This window comes from Chlamydotis macqueenii, chromosome 14 (genome assembly GCF_036417535.1).
Source record: "Chlamydotis macqueenii isolate bChlMac1 chromosome 14, bChlMac1.mat, whole genome shotgun sequence".
Lineage (NCBI taxonomy): Eukaryota > Metazoa > Chordata > Aves > Otidiformes > Otididae > Chlamydotis > Chlamydotis macqueenii.
The window spans coordinates 15,227,326-15,251,243 of NC_141569.1; the positions used below are offsets into that span (position 1 = coordinate 15,227,326).

The following is a 23,918-nucleotide window of genomic DNA, read 5'->3' on the forward strand; positions in this document are numbered from 1 at the left end:
GCAGAGGGGTGTAATACATGCCGATACAGTGCGCGGTAGGTCAGGCTGTGGGCTGGCGAGGACAGCGAGAGCACAAGAAGGGCTACTGGGATTCTGCAAGGTTAAACAGTAAAGTGGTGAAAGCAGCAAATGATCCTGATAATGTAACAGTGGAGTAAATATATACATTATCTGAAAGGAATAAGCAGTATGGCATTTATCCTGGCCATATGGAAACAAGTATAACTTGGGGTTTTTTTTTTCCCATAAAGGCCACTCAATTATTTAATTATTTTTCAAAATCTTCTTCTATATCGTATTTATAGTATTCCTGAATGCTTTCAGGCTCTATCTCTCCATTTACAGATATTTAATATAACGTGGCTTTGCAGCAAGTAATTTCAGCCTTATTAGCGAAGCGTCCAAACAATTTTCACGATGGAATGGCTGCTTAGAGTCATTTATTTGATCAGATGAAGATCTCTGATCATGGTTTGCCAATGTTGGTGGCACTTTTCCCATTTGCGTCTTTGCTTTCAACGGGAAACCCAAGGCTCCCACAAAACTCCTGCCGAGGTGCCTTAAGTTTGCCGGGTCTGGCTCTGGTTTTCCTTTGACCACCGGTTTCCGTGCGAATTCACAGACCGGAGCCGGGATCTCCACCGCAGGGCACTGCTCCCGGGGGGCTCGCGAGCCCGGCGGGGTGCGTGTGCGTTTCTTTTTTTTTTTTTTTTGCTGCAAAACGCTTTCGGCCACCTCCCACCCCCGCTCGCGGGGCAGCGGGAGGGTCCCGGCCGGGGAAGCCCGGCGGGGCCGGGCCGGGCGGAGCTCGGGGCTGCCCGGCGGGGCGGGCGGTCCCCGCTCCCCTCGGCCCGGCTGCGCCGTGTGGCAGCGGCTCTGTCAATCAGCCTGACTTCACTCCTGCACGCCCTGTGTTTCCAGTATTATACCCCCGCCGCCTCCTGGTGTCTCTGCTTCGCTGCGAGCCGGGAGCGCGGCCGCCACTGCCGCTGCGGCTGGGCGAATGCGCGGGCGGCGGGGCGCGGGGCAGCGCTGAGCGGGGCGCGGAGCGGGGCTGCCGCCTGGCCCGCCCCCGGCTGCAGGCAGCCCGGGCGTCGGCCCCCCGCTTCGGGCCGGCACCGCCGCGATGGACCCACCCGCGGGCATCGGCTGCCTCCTGCTCTGCTGCGCGCTCTCCCTGCCCGCCGGCGCCCTGCTCCGCCCCGGGGACAGAGGTAGGTCTCCGCCGAAACGCCGCGGCCGCCCCCGCCGCCCTCGGGCTGCTCGCCCTGCCCCGCTTGCCGCCGGCCGGTGCCTTTGCAACCCCGTCCGTCCGAAGTGGCGGCTCGTCGCCCCGCGGCTTTCCGCTCCCCTTGAACTTCTTGTGCGGCTACTTTTGCCGGGTTTCCAGTTGTTTCCCGCAAGCGGCAGGCGAAGACGGGGAAGGGACGCGGGAGCTCCGCCGGCGGTGACAGCGCCGCGCCGGTGTCCGCAGCCCCGCTGCCTGCCCCGCGGAGGGGGCGAGCCCCGGCGGGCAGCGCTCGGTGCGTGGAGTTCCCCGTGTAGGATGGAGCACATGGCAGCGGCTGGTCTGCCTCCTCCTCTCTTGCCCCGGCCATCGCCGCCGTCCAAAACTCCCGGGGCTGCCGCTGAGACCGCTGCCGATCGCTGCCCGTGGCGTCCCCATCACCGGTCGACTCATCCCCGCCGCACCGGGGGTGGCTTGAGGGTCGTGCCTCTCCCTTTACAGGCTCGCCACCTGCAAATCAAGCCCTTGCCCCTGCCCCTCCGAGCACTCCCGAAGCGGATCAGCACCCTCTCATCATCGCTGGCCACCCGGCTAGCCCCAAAGGTCCCGAGGAGACCTGGGCACCCACCCGGGTGGGCAGGGTTGCGAGGTCCCGGCTGCGTGGGCAAAGGGTAGTGGGACCCCGCTGCGTGGGCAGGAGTGCGGAGTCCGTGCTGGGTGGGGAGGCTCACGCTGCCGTACAGTGTTTTGGGGAGCAAAAGCCAAGTTTGAATGAACTCTGTGCACTTCATGCTGATGAATGAAGTGCCTGTGCTGAGTGCAGTGTCCATCTGCCTTATGTAAGTGTCTGCTGTACTAATGAATAATGGAATAAAAATCCCGTGGCATCAGGATATGTTTAGTTCTCTCTCCTCTCTTGCTTTCTCCCTGTAAAGATCCAGTTCTGAGGAATATAGAGGAGTACAGCCTTGTCATCCCCACCAGCACCGATTCACAGGGCAGGTTCCTATCCCACTTGGTCTCTGGACCGCCAAAAGCGCGCTTCAGGAGAGCTGCGGAGGACTTGCAACATGAAGCAGCAAATGAGCAAATATTTTACAATGTCACTGTTTTTGGAAGAGAGCTTCACTTCAGGTTGCGGCCAAACTCCAGGCTCGTGGCCCCTGGAGCAACAGTTGAATGGCAGGAGGACTCTGATGAGACTCACGTTGAACCTCTCTATGGGAATTGCCTCTATGTTGGGGATATCACTGATTTGCCAAACGCTTCAGTGGCTATCAGCAATTGCGATGGACTGGTAAGTTACTTTTGTTATTATATGGAAGATAATTACATTAATTTCCTACAGTCTTTAAATATAAAATGTGTGGACTGTCAGAAACTCACACCTCATATGGTAACTGTGAATGCAAATTAACTACTGTTCCCTTGTGTGGGAATAGCTGCGCTGCATCAGGCGCTTCTTTACCGACAGCGGCACTAGAAGTTTGAGCACATGCTCTGCGGTAGCTGCTCTGGAACAGAGCAGCTGAAGCCAGGATTCATGTTGATTTGTGGTAAAGTTACCTGAGGTGTCTGATGCTTTGAAACAGAGGATGCAACGGCACGTTCCTCGGCATCCTCTTCCAGGCACCCTCTGCAAAGGGAAATTTTAGAAGAGTTAATCCCAAATGATGGGCTGAACTGCCCTGGAAACAAATTTAATAAGTAAAATATGGTTTTGCCCTGGAAAATTGTGATTTATTCAGAGTCTGTTTTCATGGATCTTTCACTCGGTGAGTTTCACTGTCTAATTAAGTGATTGATGGAAAGTTGCAAGAGCTTGAATTTTAGGAGTAGAACAGCTCCCTGTGGTACATTTTGCAAGGCTCTGTGTTTTAAAACTTTCTGCAGCTTTTTGTTCTGGAGAGCATGTTCAGCAGTCAAGTTATAACTGTTTGTCCCTGACATCCTAAGCTGTCATAGTATAATTTGAACAGTAATTACTGCGCAGCAATTTGTTTAGTGAGAAAAGGGCTATATTTTTGCTAATGAACAGTTTATCCAGCCAATATTTTCTTGCTATACCCTTTAGAGTTCATAATTTTGAACTTACTTAATTTTAATGCATTCTGTTCTCTGCATAGAAAGCTAGTATGAGTCAGTTGTATTTCTATTTATTTAATCATAGAAAGTTGTTCATTTGCTGTGCCAAGAAGATAACATGTATGGAGATAGTATGTGGGCTGTCTGGGAATGGAAGGGAATCAAATACTTTTCCCCTTACTCTTCCCTTTCCTGTGGTTCCTCTGAGCCGCGTGCGTTCCTGTTTTGAGAAGCAGGTTTTAATGTTGCAGTTGTTTGAGGTGGACAGCTGGCTGAGAGCAAGAGGGACACCAGGACTGAGCAAGGAGAGCAATTCAGAAAGCAGAGTATGAGCCTGCAGACCTCTCTGGTGGGGAAGCAGAAATTCTGTGCTCTCCCTGTACCTGTGAGGCACAATTTACCTGCTCTGGGCATTACAGAGCTGGGGTGGAGCCAAAGCTCTTGTGCCTTGTTCACCTGTGCTGAAGGGTGGAGGAAGAGCCTGTTGATGGCTGCTGCTTGCCTTCTGCTCTTCTCATCAGCACAGGTGTTGGCGGTAAGGGCAGCGGGGGGGCTTGTTCCTTCTTCCTCCCAGTGCTAGCCAGAGTCTGGACTCCTGTATTTGGAGAAGAGAGTTATGATAAAATATAGCAGGAGTTAAAGCCAAAGTCTGGATAAGACTCCAAAGGTCCAAGGCCTCATGTTGCATGTGTAAATGACAAAGTGTTTGTAAAATGCTGCCCTTCTTGCATCTGTAAATAACTTCTAAAGTGCGAAGGAATAAAGCCTGGCCTCAATTCAGTGGCACTCGTAAATGGCTAGAATCCAGAAAGCTACCAAAATAATTTTAGTTTTCAACCTGTGTGCCTGCCTATTTCCAGCATTCTTGTTTTCACTAGAAGGAGCAGGAGAGTTGGTCTAGCATGGGAGCTGCCATATTCTAATCTGGGTGTCATGCTGGTTCTCACATAGCACAACAACTTCTGTGATTCTGCTAATACATTTGGAAATGGCTTACTGCTTCCTCTAGCGCGTATCTACGTTGTAAATGTTGCAGGGCAGAGACCATGTTTGGTTTTGCCCAGGTCACTGAAGCCTTCCTGCAGGAAGCATTACCTCAATACCTTTAAGCATCTGGCTGTAATGATTTCCCTGAGACTGTGCAGTAAATCTGTTGTGGGACAGCAAATTGAACTCCAGTCCCTGGGGGACTATGTTCCATCTGTACCCATTCCCGCCATCTTAGTTTCTTTCTTTCTTGTGGGGGGAGAGTTTAGAACAAACTCCAAGAAGTGATAGTAGAAGCTTCACAAAAACACCTTGTCCATGGACAGCAATAATGAGCTACTCACTCACTGAAGTTAATACTGCACTTAACTGTCTCTCTGTTTAACTTTTTATTTCTTGTGTTTGCAAGGACTATTGAAGAGCCTCTGGAGCGATGTATTGCTAGCAAAACATTCTGGGAGACCACTGGGCTGTATGTTATTCTCAGGTTTATTGCTATTTCAGATGTGAATGAAGACATGGACAAGGCTTTTCTCATCTGGTTTTCTATGTCAATTTTTTTTTTCTTCTTCACACCTAGATTACTTCAGTGGAGAATTTCTGTAGTATCATGGATTTTCTTTCAGTTATCTAACAATATGCATGCCCTGGACAGTGTTCCTTGCATAGCCCAAGTATTTCGACCTCCTTTTCTAGATTACTCTGGAGAGAGGGATGGTGGAGCTCTCTGACAACTAAGTTGTCAACTGACGAGTATTAGAGTTGCTTGTTATGAACTTGCTTCATTTAATTCCTAGTAATTTCTTGAAGTGCTTGCTTTTGAAGGTGGTTTGACATCTGTCTATGCTTCTGGTGGGCTTCTAGCTTTTGCATCCAGATGTCAGGGCTGAAATAATATTTGAATTGAAGTTTCACAATTTGATCTTTACATTGCAAACTTTTGTTGACTGAATCTGGTTCAAGTCAGTGAATGCGTCTGCCACCTTGCCAACTTCTGATGTTATTTCCTCTGAGCATCCCCTTTGGTTTGCACTTTACTGCCAACTGTGTCTTATTTTCCAATTATTGTTTGAGAAGAGTCTGTCTGGTGGTGTTGGTATTGCGACAATAAGTTGTTGGAAGGCATTTGCATGAAAATAGTAGATCTGCGAACAGGTTTTTGAACTGCACTGTAAACGATGAAAGTTTTTAATTACAGTAATTCTTAAAAATGAGACGGTACAGTGAATGCATATACAAAATTATCTGCTGTCCTAACTGAGAAGATACACAGTTAGTTTGGGTGGTACTCCAAGTTTTTTGTAACAGAAGCCAATGACAGAATTAGTTTTATTGAGCTAAAAATCAAATCAGAGACAGAGTAAGAGAACTTCTGAAGTATGCAATGTAGGTGTGTTTTCAGACCGGAAATGGGTCTTTATAAATCATTGGAAAGTCAAAGCTAATCAATAGCTTTCTTAACAGCTTTCTGAATTATGGATGTGATTTCTACCATATTAAAAAAAAAAAAAAGTTTTGTGAAAGCTTTCCCACTTAAGATAAAACCACTCTGGACAACTTGGTATCATCTTGGTTGGCATGATAGCATTCAAACTAAATTTCCACTAAGAGGGCAGAACCAACGTGGTCAGCTGTCTGTGGCAGGCAGACTGTTGTGGAAGATACTGCACTTTTGAGTATCTTCTTGGTCCTTGGCCAGATCCTTATTTGTGGATGCAGCTGCAGGATGAGAGAGCTGGCTGTCCTCTCCAAGGGTTAGTTGTGAAGGAGAAGTGGTTAGAGGCTGTAAAAATGCCATAAAACAATGAGTTAGGATTATGGTAGTCCTTCCAGATTATTGCCTGAACTAGGGGAACTCCCTTTCTTCACCCCCGTAGGTGAACCTGCTGTTGTAGAAGAACTCTATGCATCTGAATTTGTTATTTTGATACTTCTGCAGTGCTTGAGGCAGATGTGCCAAAAAATGTCATCTTCATGTTGACAGGATGGCAGTATTTGGTTTTGGAACTTCAGAGAGACAAACTCTCTCCCAGTCCCCTCCTAACACTTGTAGTCTGGGCTAGAATGGGTGCTTAAAGACAAGCAGATATAGGAGAAACACAGTATCAACACCCCATCTGGTATGGATAATGAGCACATGATTAAATTAGGCTGCAGTGCAGAGTCAAACTTACTGACAGGATCCTAAAAGACTGAAGATCACAGTTTCAGGTTGAATAATCAGTATGCTGTAGCACTCACTGAAGCTAGTGTCTGAGGAACATCAGATTCAGTAACACAACATGATGTCTCAGCTCTGCTTCATTAGTATAATCCTCTTCCTTTTTTAATAGTTAAAATACCAGCTGTCCAAAAATTTCACTATATTGTCATTAAAATGGAACATTATTAGAAGTAGACATATAGAAAGTAAGCTGTTCAGGACATCTTTGGTTGTATTTTTTCTTACGGAACTGTTGGCATTACATGTCTTAGGGCACCAAGCCATCGTCACCTTATTAGTGTAATGGACATAAGTGTTTCTTCTTATGTGATGAAATAGGCGGGGTTTGCTCTGCAACATTTTGGTCTTTACTGTATGCTGGAATAACCCTCGCAAACCCTTTGAGAGAAGCCTGGGGGCTGGCTGCTTGCCCAGTTGCTGTTTCTTCTAGAAATGCTAGGGACGCCAGCAGTGCTTCTTAGAGCCATGCCCAGTACTAACAGTAATTGTCATGCTGGGCTGAACTGGGTGGGTTTGCGGTGATCCGTTTGCTTTACTAGCCAGTCCTGAATCTTCAGGAATTGACTGGTGCTTTGGCTGCTGTCCGTGTAAGTGCACGTCTGTCCGTTGTCCCAAGACTTTGTTATGTGTTATTTGTATTATTAGTATTTTCTTTACTATTTTAAAACCAGATCATGGAATTTTTTTTTTTTTTTGCAGTCTTTATTTTACAGGGGCGTATTCATATAATCTAATGTGTAAATTGTAAATATAGGAACTCGGGTTCCAGATCCAGTCAATGGTGTTTCCTAAGAGCAATTCCAACTACCCATGTGAAATGCCCACATTTCTCCTTCTTGGGGGAATATTCCCACTCTCCCTCCTGCCATGTTCCCTGCATTCCTGAAGACGTATAAGCACCTTGTGAAATCTATCCTTGTTTAGTATAATCCTGCTTCACTTTGAGGATCAGCTTGAGCTCTTTGAGGTCAGTGAGTTTTAAAGTTATATTCTTAAAGATCTCCCTGACAAAGATGCTTTCTTGGAATTGGCCACAGAGCTGAAGTTGAATCTGACTCACCTTAGGTGGATCATGCAATTTACCTGGATGAGAGCCTCACTGATCTGCTCACAATGAATAAACCAGGAGAAGACAAAGATGCTTATATAACTGTGTTATTTTTCCTTTTAGACATCCATCTCCTGCTTTCATATGGATTTACAATTTAGTTTTGTTTTATCTGTTTTTTGGATTACACTGGTTTGTGATGTAGCAAAAAACCAGAACTCAAGGTAGCACAATATTATCTTCAAAGTCTGCTCAGGTCGGGTGCCTGCCAGTTAAAACAGATGCCTGCTACAAATAATTCCAGTAATACTTTTTTGTATGCTAAGTTCTTAGCATTTACATTATGATCAAGTTGCGTCCATTTTCAGTGGATTAAAACTTAGTATATATATTCTCTTCATTTGGGAGCATTTTCTCTTTAAATTAAAACAAAATCAAACTGAAGTTGCCATCTGGTTTTTGTGGAATGGCAAAAACCACTGTGGGCTTTTTGCTTTTTGGCCAAGTAGAACTTGTGGCAGAAGAAATGCAAATAATTCCAGTGACACAGTATAGAACAAAATTTAAAAGCCATTCTCTTTAAGAAAACAGTAGCCCTTCCTCTGCAGACTAGAGGAGGTCTTTTGAATCCAGCTGGGGTATCTACCCGTTTAAGCCAAGCATGTATGTAAATTGTAAAGCAATCAGAGCCTGACCGCACATCCACACACATGATATAAAAGACCTGCATTGCCTGACAGAAAGCGACGGAGTTATTTTGATGCCCAACACTCAAGCATATCCATGTATTTTCACAGGACAGAGACTTTGCTTCATAACCCATTCTCTGGGTTTCTACTGTTCACGTCCCTGGCCAACACTTGCCTAGTTGGACAGCTGCTTCTGCTGTGTAAATTGCAGAGACTTTCCCTTTTAGATGTTACAGTCTGAAACACGGAGTGTAAACACTGTGATTCAGCCTCTAACTGGAGTAAGTTATCCTCATTTTGTCCTTAAAAGAGACTCTGTCATCTGCAAGTACTATTTTTTTTTTCTTTGCATCTTCTGTGCACGGATCATCTCACCTGCATTTTATCTGAGAGCAGAGTAAGTCATTTGCTACAGGTGGGCACCATCTGGACAGAATACCCTCAGGCAATCAAAGCCAGTATCTTTGTGGTATGTTGTAGGCCTTTGGATAAAAGATAGGTATTTCCTTATGTCCTATTTGACCTTGTGTTGCATTGTCCTCGTTGTTGTAGTATCTCAGCTGTACTATTCTCTTCGACCACACGAGAACTAGTTTTCCAACCTGAGTATTAAACCAGCTACTTCCAAGACAATGTAGCTAATGGCTCCTTCTACTTTCCATCTTGAAAGATCCAAATATAGTAACTAATTTTGATAAGGTCATAATTAATTTCTGGGGTAAGCAGAACATCTATATTAAGAAGTCTGTCCCTCTTCAGCTTCCAAAGCTGTGTCCCTCAAAAAATGCTATTAGCTTACTTAGCTCTCCGCTTCCTCTTGGTGCGGCAAGGTGTTCCAGTGTTCTCTGGGAGTTTAACAATAGACATCTGGTTTCTTTAGCCCCTTTATCTGTGTGTGTTTTAAATTCATCTTTGTTTGCAGAGTCTTGACACAGCGGGTTCCCAGTTTTAATAGTCTGCAAAATGAAAGGCCCACATTTCACACGCTATTTTCAGCACCGTTCTATTAAACTGTAACATTGAAAAGAAGAGTGTCCTCTTCAAGTACTGAAGAGCACGTTGCTTCCTCATATCTAAATCACAGTCTCTGCTATAGATCTGACTTATTTCCAGGTCTCAAAATATCTGGTACTTTCTTCAGATCTGGAGTTTGTGGAGTCATAAGTGTGAATCTCAGCATCGTTTTTTTAATGTTTTCTTCTAAGTAACTGTTTTTTGTTTCAAGCAAGAGTTTCCCTCAAGGAAAAAACAGAGAAATGTAAGATGTGTTTCTTGAAGTCTCAAAAATCACCAGGCCAGTAAAAATCATCCTAAGGATGATGATGTGAAGGTGTCATTTCACAGTACAGCTGAGTCTCTCTTAGCACCTCATTGCTACTGAGAGAGGAAATCTTGTTCCCCTGGCTGTTCCCCATGCTCTGCTCCCATTCCTTCCCTGCTCTGGCACCCTGCTCGTCTTACTCCGCCATATGTTAACCCAGTGGGTGAGTGGCCAAACCAGTGAATTGCTGCCTGCTCGTTCAGCTGCTTGAACTGGTTCTCTGGGTGGTGAGATGGACAATTGTATAGGCAAAGGGATGACTGTGGAAATGTCCTCAGCTGGATTAGAGGAGAAAAGTGAGCTCGCTCCTTCGTAGATCGTCTCAAACTGTGTTGTAAAACCACATCCTTATTCTTATGATTTTGAAATGGGTCTATTTAAGGGAGCCTGACTTGTGCCTTTGAGCCTCAGAAGCTGGAACTTCAGCTTTGGACAAACAAATTGTTCTGCTCTGCAGATGATCAGATGATGGCTTTCTACTGTGCAGCACTGATTTTTTTTTTTTTTTTTTTTTTTGTACTTTGCAATGAAATTCCACCTCCATTAGAGGGGAGTGTCCATTAGAATGGAGTGGAGTTTGCTGCCATGAGGAGGAGGAGAGTCATTCTGATGGTGCAAGAGAGGCTGGGAGAAGCAGTTGGAAGGGAAAGGCAAATTGCAGAATGGTAGAAACAAAGCAACAGATAGAGATCTCCTGTTTTGCATGTACTTCTGAAAGAGTTTATCCACTGGCATGTGTTACGTGGGTTGGCTGCCCCTCCAATGGGGGAGATTCAGTCACTGAACGTGGTAACTTCAGTGTCATTTTATCTTCTCTGGTGCCATAGAGAGAACCTGCCTTGACTACTGATTTATATACTTGCTCTATTTTTTTTATTTCTTTCTTCCCCTTCATGTCCCTTGTAGGACTGTATCTACTAATCTGTTTGTTTTCCAAAACTTTGCCTTGCTACAATTGAAGTCCCATTTGTAACTTGCTGTTACACTTTGGTATCCTAAGTGTGTTACCGTTTATCAGCGTTCCCTTCAGGTTAATATTCTTTCTTATTCCCTTTATATTGGTTTATGTCAGATTTAATATTTTGCCTCTTTATTGCCACGCTTGTGACCTTTATCTCCAAAATAAATAAATATAATTAATTCTTCACTTGTGCAGTTCTCCATGGAGAATTGAAAATTGGGTTGAAATTGCCCAGGGTCTGTGGTACTTTCTGACTCTTACACCTGCAAAGTACAATATCACCATTTTTCTTTTGATGTGGTGAGCTATAAATAAAGCTACTTTAACTTCCTTCCTACTGTCATTCCTTTTAACTTTTCCTGTAGTTGCCACCTCTGCGTTAGCATTTCATGATACGGTCAGACCACTTTTTCCCAGCGTTTAACCTCTAGCCTGGTGGACCTCAAGGGACAGATTACAATCTATTTGCTACTGAAATTAAGCATGAAACCTACTAATCCTGTAATGAGGAAGTCGGTAAACATCGTTGGTATGGATAAAAGAGCTCCAAAAAGAAGAGCTCCTTCTACTTGTAACTAGATAAAGCTAATTTAATGCATTTAAGATATTTCTCTTCACTAAGTGTATCGACTATAGGTAGCGGCTGTTATTGTCCTTTAATTAAGGTGAACTATTTCTACAAGATTTTTTAAAGCAAGAGAACTAGAAGGAAATACCTGGCATGTGGTTAACATTTGAATTGGTCTTTAAGAAACATAATAGCAAAGTATCTTTCTGAGGTTTTAGAACAGCACAGTACCACATCTTGATGTAGGCCCTGAGTCTTTAAGCCTTTATGAATGTATTTTCTGATTTACTACCACTGTAAGTGTAATGAAGTTGACGTGACATATTAGGAAGAAACTATTTACAGTGAAGGTGGTGGAACACTGGCCCAGGTTGCCCAGAGAGGTGGTAGATGCCCCATCCCTGGAAACGTTCAAGGCCAGGTTGGCCGGGGCTCTGAGCAACCTGATCTGGTTGGAGATGTCCCTGCTCCTTGCAGTGGGGTTGGACTGGATGACCCTTGAATTTTGTGTCCAATGCAGCATGTTCTTCCAGGAGCTCTAAGTGTGGATCTCTCAGCTTGTTACTGTGCCTGTTTCCCTCATTGCTGAGTGGTCCACCTTTCATGCCTGCCTCCTCCCTGCGTGCCCTCTGGGCTGCAGCAGCATGTTCGGTGGAGCTCTGGGCATGTATTAGCCCCCTTAGGCAAACCCATCCAAAGGCACCTTCACACTCTGCACCCAGAAAGTCAGGAACTGCAGATTCAGTGCTACTCTTGCACAATTTGGCCTGTAAGAGGAGTTTCTTTTTCAAGTTGTGCTTCTGAACGTGTGCTTTTTGGCACGATATAATGAATATGGTACAGTATAGGATGGAGAAAGTAAAAATAATACAGCAAGTCTAACAGGAAAGAAAAGGCTTATTGTCTTGGGAGTCAAAATATTTCAAGAGCTAAACATAGTAGTAAACCATTTAAATTTTAATACAATTACAGTAAAATAATTGACTTTAAAAGGGAAGAGAGGAAAGCGCAGATTTTACTCCAAGGCTTATTAATTTTGCTGATATTTCCCCCATGTGCAAAAGACAGAACTAAGATCCAATACCTGCCCTAAGCAGATGCGTCTTGCATGTTCTCCCATGGTCAAGTGTGCGGCTCCCAAGGCCGGTACAAGGGCCGGTGTCCATGGCCGTTACATCAGTTGAAGGGGAGATCTTGTTTGAAGGACAGAGCCTATCATTCGGAAGTGGAAAAAGAACCTGCAGAAAATGCAGAGATTAACTAAGGACAGGTGGCAGTACAGGCTGTGGTTACTGTTTTAATAGTGGTTTTATTTGTTTTAAATCGTGGCTTTTGGGTAAATCGTGTTCATGCAACTCATATACAGAAGAATATATTTCTTAATTTTTTTAGAGTGTTAAAATTGCTGGGCTTATTTCTTTCCCCAAGCAGAGGAGCTGTGGAAGGAATGCGAGAGATGTTGTTTGGAAAGCATTCTGCAAACCAGAATGTATTTAAAAAACAGTCTTTGAGAAATAAATCACTACCTGATGATGAAGACAGCTGAGCTGGGCCAAGAGTCTTTCACGTGCCAACACTATTTCACGTGACGGGAGTTATATTGGAAGCTGGCAGGCTTTGGAGCTAGCAAGGCTGAAAATGTCTAAAAATTTTGATATACTTAAACAAAGTAAGTAATAGCTAGGTAAAAATATGGCTTTGAAATTTTTCAAAACACTTGTCTGTAGAACAGCGTGAACCTACCTAAGATCACAATCTTTTATCTATTGGGAACAAAAAACCTCCCAGAACCGGAAGCTCAATTTTCACACCACTTCAGTTCAATACCAATAAAGAGCTTCAGGATGAAGAAGTTTCAGGGATGAATTTGGATTGATTTCAGATTTATAACAAAGCTTGAAATCAGAGTTTCCTAATTGTTTTAGGTTTCATTGTGAAAATGGCAGATGCACCATTCATCAGTAAACCAAAATATTTAATCCCCAAATAAGTGCTAATATTATATTTGTTTGCTAAGTTATGGCACATTAAGGGTGACATAAGCATTAAGTGTAAAAATGTGATTAATCAGTGTGTGATTTACTATTTAAACTTTTAGTAGGAAAGGGTAATAAATTTACTATGAAAATAAAGTTCTTAGTTCACTGCAGTCAAATTAAGGCCAACAATAATCATACGCATCTTATAAAATAGAATAAAAATGTTGAATCTGTGAAAATATAGTATAGTCTTGGATTTACCTAAACAAAGAATTGTACAGCAAACATAGATTTATGTCAGTGTTTATGTTGTGGTCCAGCATTGTTTTGCATAAAGACCTGGGAGGTCCCATGGCCAGAAGCTGATCTTTGGGTTTGTTCCAAAGCTGTTGAAGTGAGTGTGTTTAGTTTCACTGGCTTCATTTGGCTTTGCATGGGCAGGTTGATTAGCAAAGAATTTGGGACAAAAAGCATGCCTTGGAGGATTCCACATCATAACCTTGTGCCCCCGGTGCGGCGGTGGTGGTGAGTACGAGAGGCTCAAGTGCAGCTTTTCCCATTGCTGTTTATATCCCGTATGCTGGATGGAACAGGACAGAACTGCATGCTTCTGAAACTGAAATAGCTCAGCTAAACCTTCTTCCTCTTCTGCCTCACACCACATCCCCACCACAGAAGAGGTGATGCATTAAGCAAGGGGGGAGGGATCAGGAGAAACCTTCCTCTTGTCCATGCCAGGAGGATGAGGCAATTCCAGCTGCCTTGAATTTGCAGGCTCATTCTGACAGCTTTTCTGTCTCCTTCCTATGAAGATGGGGCCAGAAAGTAGAAAGATTTTCCTGCTTTCTGAGACTGCCCCTCTTTGCTTCTGCACTGCTGGAAGTGGTGATGGGAAAAGCTTTCTCTACCTATCTGAGACTTAGCTCTGACCTCAATAAAACCAGCATCACTTGCAAAAAAAAACCCCAAAATGTCAAATCCAACACCCCCAACCAAAAAAAACCCAAATTGTGAGAGAGAGCAACATGAGAAAAACTTTAACTGCACATCTGTTCAACAGACTTTTGTGATAATTCAGCAACAGGTAATTGAAACTCCTGGACTGTAAATATGCTTTCAGCCAAACTGGAGTTTACTTTCTCTGATGCAATCTCCTTTCAACTCCCCATTGCCCTCTGAGATTCTGGTGGTCAAGGTTCCAGCAATCTGTCACTAGATGGAAAAATTAGAAGTTGGGTCTATTCAATTATAATGAGCCAAACCCCTGCTAAACTGTATCATCGTGTCTCCATGGATTTCTGGGAGCTCTGTCACTTTGCATTAGCTGAGGACCTGGCCTTACGTAATTAGATGTTTTCACACTCTTCTGGTGACATGCCCTCCTCCGACAGCCTGTGTTACAGGCTAGCATGGTTTGCAAAACTATACACTCGTTCTTGGGAGGCAGCAGGATGCGCAAGATCTGTGAACGCGTGTCACAACTAACATGAGATTTTATTAAGTAATGTATTCAGGATTTGTTTACATACTTGGACATAGTGAAATGCATCGGAAGAGGAGACCAGAGATCCTGGTGTCTTTAAAGGTTCTCCAAGTCCTTGGTCACGAATGGGCAGATGGGTTAAAGACGCAGCTGTGAGCGCTGCTTGTTCTCACCAAAAGTGCGAGCTCACTTGAAGGCCTTATGGCTTCCTATCTCTGAATTAAGATTCTGATGTAATTTTTGTGACATTTTCATGTTATCGTGCAAGCCTGTAGAAGTCATGACACCACTGGCAAAACTGTTGAATAAATACAATGTTAGTAATGTGAAATTCATCCGTGATGGATGTACCTAGGTCTTTGAAAGATTTAGCTGCTTCTGGCAATTTTGTGTTAATTTGGGATGAGTGAAAGAGATGTTTGCTTTGGCTTGTGGATTTAAGAAATGTTTGTGCCTAGGTAATGTTTTTATATTGCACTTCCAGAGTGAACTCTATGCAGTCTTTAACCCAAGGATATAATTTTTGAATCTTGAATCACTGCTTGCAAGTCCTACAGTGTGTTCTAGCTATCCCACTGTAGGAAACTGTTGGGTTTTTATATTTTCTTTTTATATTTGTTTGTGTTAAGACCACTTTTCACTCATGTCAGAGACCTATCAGGTCAAATGTAATCCTCTATATCTCTCTTCCATGCCACTGAGTCCATTGCTTTGACTTAACACAATGGCGACATTTGCAACAAGCCTACTAAGTCCTTAAGTTTCAATCTTATTTTGTTGTTAGAACATGACTTTCTTAACTAAAAAAAGGCAGAGTTACAGGCAGAAGAACCTCATATGTGGATGCTGCTTAGTGACCTATATGCTGTTGGTGACAAATCGTTAGATGCTTTAAAGTATCCTTTGAAAGAACGATGAGGATAGACTGACTCTGGTCTCCTCTGAGGAAGTTCTGATCTTTTGTAGGCTGCTTTATGGAGGAGTTATTAGCACTCAAAGAGGGTAACTGAACATGGATTAGAAAGTGCTGGAACATTTTATCAAACTGGAAACTCCAGAGAAGTTTTGAAATTGCATTGAGATGCTTCAGTGGAGTTGCACTTTTGGCTACTTCTAATTAGTAGGAGGTGACCTTACAGCTTTGCTGTGATGCTGCAGTGTCATGAGGGAGCAGAATACAGTGACACAAACACACAGTGAGCATCTTGTCATAAAGCTGGGCTCTGTGCTACCTGGCCAGCCTTTTTTCTGTCCTGTTAAAAAAAAGCACAAATTTCTGTTAAACTTCAGGATCATTTGACGAACCACCTAGTAAATATTGCCAGAGGATGTTCTGTCATACTGATCAGAAAAATATCTGTCACCACTACATTGGCCATAGGAGGAGTGCAGGTTGCCTGAAGTTTGACCTAGAGAGTCCTGTTGCTATTCGGTAGCTGGTCTCCGTAAGCTGCTTTAGCTCCCGTGCAAGCTGGCCCTGTCTGTGTTTCCCAGCCTTCTAAAGTGGGGGCAAAGCAGAGAGACGAAAGTGGTCAGGCAGCTACCTTAACTTGAAACCCTTCAGGTATTGATTGTAGCTCAAATATCACTAAGAACCTGACTTAGTCCCTAATACAGAGAGCTTCTTGAAACATGAAAGCCCTAGGCAGTGCCAGTGGGCAGCACGATGCACTGGCTAAACTGGTCCTAAACTTGTGTTTTCTAGTCTGTGTGGATGCAGCTGATGATGTCCTCCCTAAAGCCGGTTCTAGGTGATGGCTGAGCCTGTGGGTTCTTACTTTTCATCTTCACAGAGCCAGGGACCTTCTCAGCATCGCTCCTTTGCCGAGGAATGTGAAGCAAATGGCCATCTCTGAAATTGCTGCCAAGAGGTGGTTAATGCGCTCCACCACAGTTAGCGGGTTTGAATTCCAAAGCTACACAGATTGTTTGAAAGTCTACCTCCCCACAGGCTGCTGCTGGGCTGGTGCGCAGTACCACTCTCCTTTTCATGAACTGGAAATCTTTCCTTCACTGGTGAAAAATGCACTGTGGTTCCTGCGGAGGAGCATAGCGTTTGGAGCAGAGAGATGACTGCTTCTCTGTGTGATTTGGGGGAGAGGAAGGGATGGCTCAGAAAAAAAGGCCAAAGGAATGGGCAGTTAGAGACATCTGATCAGTGTCAGCAGGGCAAGGCGCTGAGCTCTGGCACTGGAGCGCTGAGACGATGAGAATAGCTTATGAGTAGCCCATGCGGCAGGAATGAGCAGAAAACACTGTGTTTCTTGGCTATCCACAACAAAATCCTTGTTCAGTGAATATTCTCCTTTAACAGGTAGCTCTAAAAGGGAGAAGGAAACACGAAGTGATATCCTCATTTATCCTCAGTGCTAGTCTGCAGGTCAGGGCTGTGATACTGGCTCCGTGTGAGAGCAACCTGAACTTCTTGCATCTCACAAACAAATACACGTGACGGTACAAGGTGAGTCCGGGGCTGCCCCGAGGCGCTGGGCAGATGGGAGCAGAGAGCTGGAGCCACGTGCACAAGTCACCAGTGCATCCCGTGCGCTGCAGGACAATCCCCTCCAGAGCTGCTGTGATGGATGCCATGGAAAGGGTTCTCAGCTCCAGCCCAGAAGGGACTGGAGCACCTCTCATCTTCATCCTGATTTTTTTTTTCATTCTCTATTAACATTCTGCTCAAGCTATTTTCAGGGAAAGTTGTCTCCTTGCCAGACTGGACTTGTGTAGAATAAAAAAAAAAAAGAAAAAGCCCAAACGAACAGCACAGGTTTGGTTCTTTTGTTTGGGCTTTTGGGAATTTCTAAAGTATTCTGTGGCTCTGCTGCTGAGTCAGCACTGGTGGGATGTGATTTCTGTGGTCAAACTTTGCAAAAAGCCTTGATGTTTAATGTGCTGGTCAATTAAAACAAGCTGCTATGTCAGAAATGATGCAGTGGCTTTGTGTGGCTTGGGTTGGTATTGCCAAAATGGGTCAAAAGTATCAGAAGAAGGTTTAATATCCCTGTTTACATAGGATCATTTTGCTTGCTTTGTGGTTCATTAATTTCTGCAGTGAGTAGGGTATAGTCTAGGAGTAGAAAGCCTCCTCTCTACTCTGTACGATAAAAATAGCTGGTGCTCTCCTACTAATTCAATTGAAATGGTTATGGAAATTCAGCAGTGTTACACGTGATACCCACTGCTCCACTGAACAGAGCCTTCTTCAGCTGGACGCTGACCGTCTGAATGCCACAGGGTCAGGTTTGGACGTTGCCTGGCCAAACAGCCATGACGGGTTAATTGCATTGGTGGAGTTTTCTTCAGAGTAGTCCAACAGATAGCTGTGTTGGCACAACTAAGGTGACGGCAGAGAAATAACAAGTGTCTGGGGCCAGGACCATGTACATACAGTCGTATTGCCAAATCTATTCTCCCACAGGGCGAGCCCTTGCGTACTCCCACGACGTGGGAGCCACAGGAATAGCTTCAGGAAGACGTAACCTTTTGCCGTCCTAATCGTGGGAAGGTTTTTCATGGTGAAGCAGTGCATACATTAAGATTCCTTCTGACACTTTAATCAGACTGGTAAAAAAGGGCTGTCCAGCTGGTTTTATGAGATGTTCAATAATGAGACTTACTTTAAAGCAAGTGAAAACCTTAGGAAGGTTTTAAGATTGTACTTTAAAGCGTAAGCTTGTGTATCTGTTCTTTTCCTAAGGGTGTTTTATTTGATTCTGCTACTAATTCAAGAGTTGGTCCAAAGCCCATTAACATAAATGAAAAGAGTTTTATTGACTTTGATGGGATTTGCATCATGCTGCGCTAATTAAATAGTAAAGTATCCATTAGCAGTGAAGAAAACAGAAGAGAGGAGAGCCAAATGCTGTTGTGATGAACCCTGTGAAGCTGAGTGAACTGCAGCCAAAGTCTCAATATCTTTACAGATGAGCTTTTCCATGTTTCTCTGCCTTAGTCCTTTTGAAATAGATACAACTGTGGATTTTTAAGAGAACTAAATTTATAAAGATCCTTAAATTTGTCCTGCCTTTTTACAAGTTTCCATGGGCACATTTATTCAATGAAGGAAATAATAAGAAAAAAATGGGAAGTGAGATGTGATAGAAGAAATATATAGGCTTTAAACAATATTGAAGTCAGGTGCTAATAATTTATACTTACTTTGCTTGAATATTCTTGTGAGGTTTTTATGGAACACAGAGTTCCTAGATTCCAAAGAAAAAAAAAAAGAATTTTTCAGTGTTACTGATGCTGTAAGTAGAAGGTGAGGGGAAATTTCATACTACGTATCTGGAAGGTCCATATAAAAAGTAGGTTACACTTTAAAAAAAGATATAAATTAAAAAAGGCTATTATGAAAGTAGCCACAGAACCAATCACGTACAGACAGATTAAAAATCCAGTAGTTAATGAATGTATATGCACTGCTGGATGGATGCGAAAATTATCTGGCATTTAGAACTCAGAAATGCTGTTCCTTGTTCCTTTTCCTGTGACCCATTTTGCCTGGGTGGCAGCAGTGGCCCTTGAATTCAGTAGCCTACAGCACTGCTGAGACACCGAGGTCAGCCCTCCAGCAAAAGGCATTCATGGGGTTTCCTTAGGACAGCGGGATGGTTGGAAAAAAACCTCACATTTTAAACAAGCTGGATGTGTTGGAATGCAACTGTAACCATGTAAGCTGAAGTTCTGAGGAGACTGGGTGCCCATCTGTGTTTGGATGTCAGTTCTCCTTAGGTGTCTTTGCAAATACAACCCAAAATGAGAAATTTTCTAAAAGCATCTTGCTGGCGTTGTTTGCCTGCTAATGCATTTACAGTGAAGGATAGTACTCTCATGCTAGTTCACAAGGTTATTTCCATTTCAGATGTTCCTCTTCAGGCTTGCTAGTGTCTATTGAACTTCCTTTCTCTTAAACTTAGCAAAAAAAAACCAACAGGTTTTGCCCACCTTTGCTGCTCAGGTATTTATGAAGAAATGTTGTCTGCAATTTGTTTTAGATTTTTATTAAAGTTATCAAGAAAAAAGGTTGATGATGATATCATGATGCCACTTTCTGCGTTTGTAAGTATAACTTAGCCTCCTATTTGCAAAAATCATGGAGGTTGCATCAGCTGCAGATTGGAGATATTTAAGCTGAATTGTAGATTTGTCACTTCTGTGACAGCCAAAATTCCAAAACAAATAAATGCCTTAGTAAAATGAAATTTCCTAGAGTACTCAAAATAGGAAAAGATGAAGGAATCAGTTTCAGGCTTAACAACTCAAACTTTCTTCTGTGCTTCCAAAAATAAAGTGACTGAAGTAGAACCCCACCTCCCCCCGCCCTTTTTTTTTTTTTTAATCTTTCCTTTCAAATCCAGTGGTTACTTAATAAAAAGTTTCCAGAAAAAAAAATCTTCTATGTTTTATGTGAGAAAGATTAATTGGAAAGAATTTCTTTTTCTTCTGAGGAAACGGATATGTGGGAATTGTGTCTTGAAATCAGGCTTTTGGTGGAGCCTGCAGACCGAAACTATTGTTTGGGGAATTTAAAATTGTTCTTGTGCTTGTTGAGAGGGCAGAAGAATGAAGCAGAAGAGATTATTGTTGAAGGATGGCACTGCACAGCGATACCCCAGAAGCACAGGCATCAACTTGCAGCAGTGACAGGTTATAAAAGGGGGTTTATAAAGCAACTGAGAGCCACTTGATCATTCAGGGATGCAGTTCTGCGCATTTCTGATCAATTTTATTTTTATGTTAGTTCTGTTTGCCAGTGTGGGTACACGGATTAAGGTTACAGATGAGTTACAGGATTAATTCTTCCAAGAAAATGACTGTCCATTAAAGTGACTTCATTAGTTATAAAAGGAAAATTAGATGGAGACTCTGGCACCCGGGAATACAGAGGTGGATTTGCTGTATATGGACTGCAAAAGAAAGTCTTTCCATATACAATTATTTTTTGTTCTGATGTGAGGGAAACAATAAAAAATGTAATGTATATGCTTTCATCATATTTAGCTTCATTGTTTCCACATTAAAATATTTTTGTCTGAGAACAAATCAGAAACTAATTTTTCCCCACCCAAAACCTAATTTGGCAACTGTTGGTCCAAGTTTTTTTTTCCTTTTTTAATGTAAAATGTTGCCTTCTGTTCCAGGCAATACAGTGTGTGTTTCCATAGCAACCTTCTCTCGTGTCCTGAACTTGTCAGCATCAGCACATGACATTTTAAACTATAAAGCATTTATACGTACTGCTGCCTCTTTGGACCTGAGTGAGATTTGCCAAAAACTGGGTTCTTGTAGATAGTTGAAGTTAGAGAAAGGTGACAGAGTCAGATATTCTTCATACCTCCTGCTTGTTTACAAAGAGTATAAGAAGTCCTGATTCACTGAACTCAAATCAAGCAACAGGACACAGACTCCTGCTCCCAGCTCAGAGGCTGGTTCACCCAACTAACTCAAAGTCTAGTTTTTTTTTTTGGTTTTTTTTTTTTTTGGTTTTTTTTTTTTCCTAGGGCTGTTTGTCTGTGGGTTCTGTGTCTGATTCTCTGCACTGTGTGGTTTTGGGCTGTCTCACCTGCTTCTCAAGCTGTAGGATGTTCAGTGGACTTGTTCTTGACCATGGACACACATGGGATTGGACAGTGACGTACACCATACCTCTCTCTGCTGCTGTGTTGCTTTGCATTTTAAACTCAGTGAATGGTGGACCTTTTCCAGCTTCAGTGCAGTCTAATCCAATTGACAATGTATTTGCAAAACATTTATGAAATCAAAGAAGTGAGGAAGGGGAACGGAAAAGACCTCATCAGCTAGGAGGGAACAGAAGGGACGATATTGCAGTGAGCAGTGAAGAGGAATTAGTTTGACTGGTCAGACCTAAATGTAAAACTTTCTCTGGTAAGTAAGAGGGAGCACTAATGTAATTCTATAAGATGTGCTTTTACTGTCTTCCTTTTTCTTGATGCAGCATGGTTTGGCTGCTGAGTTGAGCTTCTGAAATATGTATTTGCAGATATGGGCAAGTTACCAAAAATGTGACTAGTAGAAAAATGCCAATTGATCTCTTTTTTTAAAGCCTATCTTAACGTTGCTCTTTGGAAGATAGTAATCAGTTCTCACTTATTGTAGTATTTATACAGACACTTTCCTGAAGGATAGCTCTTTGTTGCAAACAGAGAGGAATACTGCTCTCCTGTTTTGGCTGTCAGAGTATACTTGGATTTATCTTTCATGTGATTGCATAGGGGAGAGCTGATTTACCCAGAAGTACCTGTCATGGCCTTAAACTCTTACCCCAATGGTCTATCTCCACGTTAAAACAAAACCAGGTTGACGGCTTGTTTTGCTTGACTTGTGACTTCATGGCTTGGAGCAGGAGACTCATTTCATGGATGACCCTGTGTATTCAGAAGATGTGGGTGTGGATTCTTTCCCCTGTATTTACTGGAAATAGACATCGTGGTGATGTTTATTAGGAATTGTGCTCAACCACCCCACCCATTGCCTGCTCCTTACAGGGTGTCCTTGTGCCGTGAGCTGGTCCACGTATGCACACAATTCCTGGGTGAGCTGGTCCTCATTAGAGGTGGTGGTATTTCCAGGTACCGAGCAAACCTTTCCCTATGAGACCTGGGAAGAGAAGTGATGGTAAAATGAACTTTGGTGATTTGTCGTCTAGGACTGAACATGGACTCCGCCGCAAAAGCAGAGCGGGTACTGTGTGTGGTGAAGGAGTAACAGTGCAACAAAAAACAGGTTTAAAACTCTCCAGGCAAGTATCTGGGTGTGTATTACATATCTAGCCCTATGTTTACATTCCAGGGTTGATAACTTTATCAGGAGAGATGAGAAGTAGATGCTTGAGTTTCTTCTGGACTTTCTCAATAACTAAACTGGTACAGTATGTTCTTGGGCCAGTGCTTTGATCCATCTGGGATATAGCCAAGGGGAAAATAATTTCATACTTTGAGTTTGCTGATCAGGAATGAAGTAATTCACATAAGTCTTTTTGGAAAAAATAAAAGCCTTCTGATCACTTTGTAGACATTAATTTTCAGATAAAGAATTTCTATTTTGCTTCTGAACCAACCAAACATTTAATAAAAATAACATAAAGCTTTGTGTTTTCTGTGTTCCTTAAATCCAGTTTTAGACAAGAGAGTGGCCTTTCCTTCCTTTCAAAGTACAGCTGGTTCTCTTGAAATCCTAGGTGTGTAAATACACATATTGCTCTCTTCTGTTAGTTTTCTGCATTTTTTTTTTGCTCACTGAAGTGTAATCCAGCAAATACCACCTTCAAATCCTCTTTGGAGCACTGGGAAGGTTCTGTTCTGTTATTGAGGGTACTATTTAGGGTATTATTTCAGTGTTCCCTTTTTTTTTGCCCCCCCAAAATGTAAGAAATGTTGCCTATTCTCCAGAGTTGTCCTTACATGAACTCTTCTAAAGCATTTGTCCCTTCTTTGATTCATCTTCTTATTTCATTTGTGCTGCTTCTGCATATTGAGTCCCAAACTAAATAGAGTTTTACCCACTACGTTCACTGCTTCTGAGCGAAGGAAATCGGGCTGCCTTTTCCAAAGGACTTAGGTGTGCCAGCACTTGTTACTGTGTGCCTGTTACCCTTTTTTCTTGCTGATGCTGTCACCCTCTGAGCTGCTGCTGAGCTGCTGACCCCCAGGTTCCTTCATCCCAGCCAGCAGCACTGCGTGGCAGTTCCTTGCCTCTCTACGTGAAGAGGGGGTAAAGTTGGGGTGTTGGGGTGAGAATTACTGGGTCACAAAGAGAAAGTTCTCCAAATGCAGCATATACACCCTCCTCCCTCAGTGACAGTGTTTTATCTCCCTCTTAAGTTTCCCCAGACTGTAGATATGAGCAGTCTGAGGAAGAGGAAGGTAAAGCATCTCTCCTTTTTCCATTTGTGTAACATCAGTGGAAGTGGCAATGCAGTGCTGACTGGAAAGAGGTGAGCCTGGCTGGGTTCAGCAGTAAGTGACTGCAGTATTATTTTACTGACATAAAATAGCAGTTGCATCAGTTTTGAAATTGAGAATTGCTCAATTATTTGGGCCAGAACAATTAAAAACTAACAGATGAAAGTGGATGTAACAATACTTTTCTGTTTATCAAGTGTCAGGTTTGTGTTTTTCTTTTTGTATTTGTGGTTGCCTTGGGTCACTACTACTCAGTTGGTTTTTAGAAAATGCTAACAGAAGAATTTCATGTTAAGACAGACCGAGAAGGGCTTAAGAGAGCATAAAAGCTCCAATTCAGCAATGTCTTTGCATGCATCCTTTATTTTAATCCTCTGCATAGTTACCTTACCAAGTATATATTGCTCTTTTATTTGGA

General features: G+C 43.0%; 1 protein-coding gene across 1 annotated transcript in view; it reads left to right on the forward strand.

Moving 5' to 3' along the window:
* Positions 1 to 1,048: 1,048 nt before the first annotated feature.
* ADAMTS2 (ADAM metallopeptidase with thrombospondin type 1 motif 2) overlaps positions 1,049 to 23,918 on the forward strand; it is a 180,889-nt gene continuing 158,019 nt past the window's right edge. The window contains exons 1-2 of the mRNA XM_086758550.1: positions 1,049 to 1,214; positions 2,164 to 2,525. Coding sequence (XP_086614676.1) covers positions 1,127 to 1,214; positions 2,164 to 2,525 — 450 coding nt within the window. The 5' untranslated portion in view covers positions 1,049 to 1,126. The remainder of the gene's footprint in view (positions 1,215 to 2,163; positions 2,526 to 23,918) is intronic.